General features: G+C 37.6%; 1 protein-coding gene across 1 annotated transcript; it reads left to right on the top strand.

The window, feature by feature from the left end:
- The first annotated feature begins 2,078 nt into the window (after positions 1-2,078).
- On the top strand, positions 2,079-4,582 carry LOC113326819 (activator of 90 kDa heat shock protein ATPase homolog). Its single transcript, XM_026574493.1, has 3 exons — positions 2,079-3,169; positions 3,255-3,334; positions 4,172-4,582. Exons 1-3 carry the CDS (start codon positions 2,270-2,272, stop codon positions 4,263-4,265), a joined length of 1,074 nt encoding a protein of 357 aa, XP_026430278.1. The 5' UTR covers positions 2,079-2,269; the 3' UTR covers positions 4,266-4,582.
- Positions 4,583-6,000: the final 1,418 nt, after the last annotated feature.

The raw sequence follows: 6,000 nt of genomic DNA on the forward strand, positions 1-6,000 counted from the left end.
ACCCCCTTCTTCTTCATTTGAAAATCATTTCTCGGCGGAAAATATTTCACCACTGCACGAGATTTTGGGAAAGATTTCTGGGAGATTTTCATGGATATTATGCTGCGATTATGTTGCCACTTAATCAATAGGTCACAGGACGTGTTTTTGGAAGGAGAACAAGGAATAAAATCTTCCCATGAATGGTTGTTGCGTTAAACAGGGTAACAAATATTCTCTGATTACGCTTGAGTTATAAGAGCATATTACGTGGGATTTAAGAGGATATATTCTCTGAAAATTTGTTTCTATCCAATCCAGAGAGAGTTTGAAAAGTTTCGGACAACTCAGACGTGTATAATAGAGGAAAGGAGAATAAAATCTCCTAAACTTTAATACGATATTTTCTGGTATTTACTCGAGAGATTGATGGTCCTGTGGTGTATTTATAGCCGAGTTTGGAGTCAGATAAGGGTATGGAGCGTTAGGGGGAAGAACAGAATGGAGAGAAATCAAGTTTGAGAAACCTGCTGTTGCTGCCATTGATGAACACGAAGAACATAAGACGCATGTAAACAGTCGTTCATGCTACAGTGACACATTAGTTGTATCGTTCTTTGTAACAGTTAGTTTATAACAGGCATAATTGTTACAAACCCGGTTTTTCATCATTTCTCCCCTTTTCATCGTTTGTAAACCATTTTTGAGCATAAATAAATTCTTTGAGAGGGTTCTCAACATGATGAGCTAGACCCCATCGCTGGGACGACGGACGAAGGTGAATTTCATCATGTAGTAAATTTAATTAATTCCTTATTTACTTTTTGCACCGATTATAAATGATTTATGATTTCTATTAATCAATTGTTATCTTGTTTCATAGTGTATGCTTAGTCTTAGGTGCTTTTGATACACTATGCTTGTAATTTACAATTAATGTTTTACGAAATCTATTTTGGCAAAGAATAGAGTTAATATTTCTTGTGTTTGGAGCTATAATTGCCTAGGATTAATTTCTGAACCACTTGAATATGAAAAACAATGAAATCCCGGGTCCCAGTGAATTTTTCATCCCGTGACATATTTTTTATATAATTTCTTATTTTTATATTTAAACCTAGAATCAATCTCAACTAAGTCCGAGTGAACGACAACTCTATTTACCACTATCAAAAATACGATCAGTAGGATCGCAAAATCTATACGAACCAGTCATTCATCAGAATCCTTAGTTTTTCCATGCACTTAAAATCTATAGGTTCGGCATGATCAGAACGATTATAAAATACTTCCGAATTCTTCGTTCGATTAGCATAAAAAAATTGTCACTTTATCGAACTCCATTATATAGGTTTTCAGAGTAAAGTTCGGTTAGGAATTTATTTTTGCGATTTAACTGAATTCAACATTTGGCTATACAGAGAAGAGTTCGGTTTAGAATTTTTTTTTCCGACTCAACCGAACTCAGGCGTTCAGTTAAGAACAAAAAGCAATTCTTAGCCGAAGTGTTCTTCGTGTTTAAAAGTTTCATTGTAAAACTAGGGTTTTTTTTTTCAAAATTATCATGACCGAACTTACTACTGTAACCTCCATATTCAACATATTTTGATGACTACTGCTCAATATTTCAATCATAGACAAATTACAAGTAATGGGTTTGTAGGAAAATATTTATGGACGGATATGTTTACAAAAGATTGATTAATCGACAATAGAAAGTTAATGAATCGACGACGGAGAAAATTTGATGATTTTGATTAGATTTGTATATGATCAGGTTTAGATGATCATAAATTGATGAAAAAAAAGAAGAAAAATTGTGGAATAGAGGAAGAAGAAGTTGTAGATTTATTATAATTAATTAGGTTGAAGGATAAACTAGTCATCTCCACTTTTTAGGACACTCCTTATAACTATAGGGAAGGTGGCCTAATCAAATCATGGTCCCTAAAAGAACAGTGGTGCCCAACAAATCGTTCATTCGCAAGTACTCATGACAAGGCCCGGTTCGTGCGGCCCTATTTAAAATTCCGGGCCTCTTCTTGACTTTCCCTTTTTTAGACCTTCTTATATTGTCGAGAATCGAGATCCTTCTCCCACTAGAAATCAGAACAGAACCCTCTAAAAGAACTCCCCCAAATTAGGGTTTATAAAAGTCCAGATTATTTTCCGATTTTCCATCTTTTCTACATCATTCGCACCCTAAATCTCTCAAATCAAAACCCTTTACCTCACTTCTGCAAATCACTCTGTTAATTTCACCCTCATCAATCTAGCAATCACAGCATCCATGGCGAAATTAGGCGAAGGAGACAGTCGCTGGATTGTAAAAGACAGACCAGACGGTACAAACGTACATAACTGGCACTGGGCAGAAACTGATTGTCTAGAATGGTCAAAGAATCTCCTCAACAAACTTCTCTCAAATCTCACAATCTTAGACGGCGAATCGAATCTCTACATCAAGACCAAAAAAGTGGATATCGTCACCGGAGAAGCGTACGTGAATGTCCGGAAAGGTAAAATCATCCCAGGTTATGAACTTGATATAACTTTGAGTTGGATTGGTGAGGCTAAGGGTAGTGAGAATGAATCTCTGATGAAAATCGAAGGGCAAGTTCATATTCCTTATTTAGCTGATGAGAATGCTGATGAAGATCCTGAGATTAAGGTGAAGGTGAAAGAGGATGGGACTGAGATTGGGAAGAGATTGAAGGATGCTTTTGTTGCGAAAGGGGTGCCGGTTGTGAAAGAGAAAGTTAGGGTTTATGTGCAGAGTATGGCGAAAGGGGGGCCGTGTAAGGATGAATTGGAAGTGAAGAAGACGAATGTGGCGAAATCTGCGACTGCGAGGGCGAATACTGCTGCGGCGGCACCTGCTGTGAAGAAGGATGTTGCTATTGCTGCTGCAGCTACTAGTGAGAAGAAGAAGGAAGGGAAGAAGGGGTTTAAGAAGATTACTTTGAAAGAGAAGTATAATTGTAGGGCAAAGGATTTGTTTGAGATTTTGATGGATGAGAATAGATGGAAGGGTTTTACGCAGAGTAATGCGAAGATAAGTAAGGAAGTTGGTGGGGAGTTTAGTTTGTTTGATGGGTCTGTTATTGGGACTAATTTGGAACTTGAAGATGGGAAATTGATTGCTTGGAAATGGAGGTTTGGGAATTGGGCTGATGGAATTTACTCTACGGTAATATATGCGCGTTTCTTCGGGTTTGTTTTTTTAACTAAATTGATTGGTTGTAGATTAGATATTGATTTTCTGTTTGTTGCAGGTGAGGATTACATTTGATGAGCCTGAAACTGGAGTTACTGTGATCAATTTGGTGCATGCTGAAGTTCCTGAGGAAGACAGGTTCGGTTTGGCATTGTGTTTGTTTCTCTTGATTTCTTTTATCTTTTTTGTTAAAAAGAAATTGCATTACTAGATTGTAATTGTAGAGTAGGATCTTCATGAGGATGTGACTGATACTGGAATAGACCAAATCCGGATTGCATTGGTTTACACTTGGAAACTTAGCATACTCTGATGCTGGTTTTTAGGTACAGAAAAAAGAGACACATTTATTTACAAGTCTAAGTTTCACTTATCACCACTAAACCTTATTGGCAGTAGCTGCAACTACCCTGCATCTTATCTTCACTAGATTGTGATTGTAGAGTAGGGTGGTCTTCATGAGGATGTGACATATACTGGGAGTAGACCAAAACTGGATTTCATTAGTTTACATTTAAAAACTTAGCTATAGCATCAGTTACTCTGATGCTGGTTTCTAGGTACAGAACATCACTCAAAATGTTGGGTTAGATAGAAAGAGAGATTTACATTCATTTATGAGTCTAAAGCTGTCCCACTTATCACCAGCTGCATCTACTAGTTTACGACCACCCTAACAAACTACTTTATTTCACAATTGCGTCCCTTCCACCTAACCTGAAGGGTCTCAAAAAGTGCTAATTACTCTGCTTGTTCGGAGTCCCTAGCTCTCATAGTACCAGCTCTGGCACCTAGTGTTCTTGCAGAATTCTGCAAAATCAGGAATAAGATGGTGGTGTGTGCTTGATGTGACAGTCACTGAATTTAGATCTTTATCAAGAATATAAGAACTGCGAGCAGTTTTAGTTGTTTGTAATGTTGTAACGATGTAGTTGGTGAAGTGTGTTTATATTGATCTGTATGTTTATTTTGTAGATATGGGAATGCAACTGTGGTGGAGAATACAGAAAGAGGCTGGAGGGATCTCATCTTTGGCCGGATTCGGGCAGTGTTTGGGTTTGGAATGTGATTTAAGTCTATTTCTTCCCATGTAGCATTTTACATCGTATTCTGCATTAGTTCTGCAAAATGATTTCTGGAAACTTCTGAAACTTTTTTTTATTTTTTTAATCTAAAAAAGTACTCAGGACAAGGATTTTTATCAATCTAGTGCACATTTTCTTGGTGCATGTAAAGATTAGCCCTCCCAAAGGGGTGTAAAGATTATTTATGGAACATGTGTTGCACTTATTTTTCGTGAAAATGTCCCACTATGCTTGTGTGGAATGGCATAACCCATGCAAGTGAACTTTGCTGTTGAAATAACATCACAACTGTTTTCATTCATAGCCATGGTGAAAAACTTTTAGACTGTTATTCTTGCAATTTATGTTGTTTTTACTGTTTTGCTGTAGTCCAGGATCTAGTAAACACTCCCAAATTGTTGGATATTATCATCAATCATCTGAATCGGCTATTACTGTCTATTACTCCTCTCTAAACAATGGGTTTTTGCACTATTTCTATGGGTAGGTTTAACATTCTTCCAAAAGAGATGATTTTAGAAATTTTAATTCGTTTGCCAGCTAAATAAATGTGTTCTAGACTGCAAAGTAGCCTGCAAATCTTGGAGAGATCTGGTTCATCATCCATCCTTCTGCCAAATGCACTTGGATTATATCGATTCTGGTAAGTCAAGTATCAGTAACACTGGTAACCACGCAGGGCTTCAAGAATTGTCCTAGAGTATCCTTCTGCCAAATGCACTTCAATTATCTTGATTCTGGCAAGTCAGGTTCCATTTTCACTGATAATCACACAGGGGGCTCCAAGAATTGTCCTGTGCCGAGTATATGAGAAATGTCATGAGAAACCCTTTAAAGAGATACTTGACAGACTCTACGCCATATCCTCCAAGTATATCCAGATCCTCTAGTATATGGATGTTACAGAGTCATTTGTGATCTGCCAATACCACCAACGCCAAGGGGTCACCTTCTGGTTTACTCATTGTTCCCAGGGTTTAATAACAAGGACACGCAAAACTTCTTTTACTATTCATGGTTCATGTACCAAATTCTTCGCGTGATATGCTCGGTATCTTGGTTACTAAAATGTCAACCCATATTGGATCCTCCTTTACTTAAAATAACAGTATCATGTTATACATCATGAATTTTGTTTTCAAAATGCAGACACAAAACCTTTAGCAACACTTCATGGCCAAAGTCAACTGCCTCTACCTTACTCCTCTCTCGCCCTACCATCGCTATATATATAACCTTCGCCCAAGTCTTTACACCTCAGAATTCCCAAGACCCCATCTTAACAGAAACATCTTGAATAGTCATAATAATAAGATCAACCTCCATTGTATTCATATCCTCCTCTTCATTTTCTTAATACTAGTCTTATTCTATCGTGCAATGAACAAGAACACATTCTTCACTATCGCCATAATCATGGCTATCACAATTGCTCTTTATCAAGCGGGGATCATCAAGGAGGAGGGGATCATCAAGGAGAAGGAGCAAGTGTTGCGTCAAAAGAATACTCTTTATCAAGCGGGGACGAACAGAATGATATACTATCATCGACTAGTACTCCTAAAGCCAAACGCATAAGTCGTTTTCTCAAGGAAGAAGTGAAACCTCAAAACCCAAGAGCTGCCTCACACTGTAACAAGAACGACAATGTTTGTTACGCCGAAGGAAGTCCTGGAACGACTTGTTGTAATAATAAGTGCGTCAATCTAACATCCGACC

This window comes from Papaver somniferum, unplaced genomic scaffold, assembly GCF_003573695.1.
Source record: "Papaver somniferum cultivar HN1 unplaced genomic scaffold, ASM357369v1 unplaced-scaffold_10, whole genome shotgun sequence".
Lineage (NCBI taxonomy): Eukaryota > Viridiplantae > Streptophyta > Magnoliopsida > Ranunculales > Papaveraceae > Papaver > Papaver somniferum.

What these genes read in the sequence shown, in the direction of transcription:
- LOC113326819 (XM_026574493.1), top strand. Translation starts at nt 2,270, where the DNA reads ATGGCGAAATTAGGCGAAGGAGACAGTCGCTGGATTGTAAAAGACAGA. An exon ending in CTGATGGAATTTACTCTACG is followed by an intron (nt 3,170 to 3,254) that starts GTAATATATGCG and finishes TGTTTGTTGCAG; the next exon opens with GTGAGGATTACATTTGATGA. An exon ending in GAAGTTCCTGAGGAAGACAG is followed by an intron (nt 3,335 to 4,171) that starts GTTCGGTTTGGC and finishes TTTATTTTGTAG; the next exon opens with ATATGGGAATGCAACTGTGG.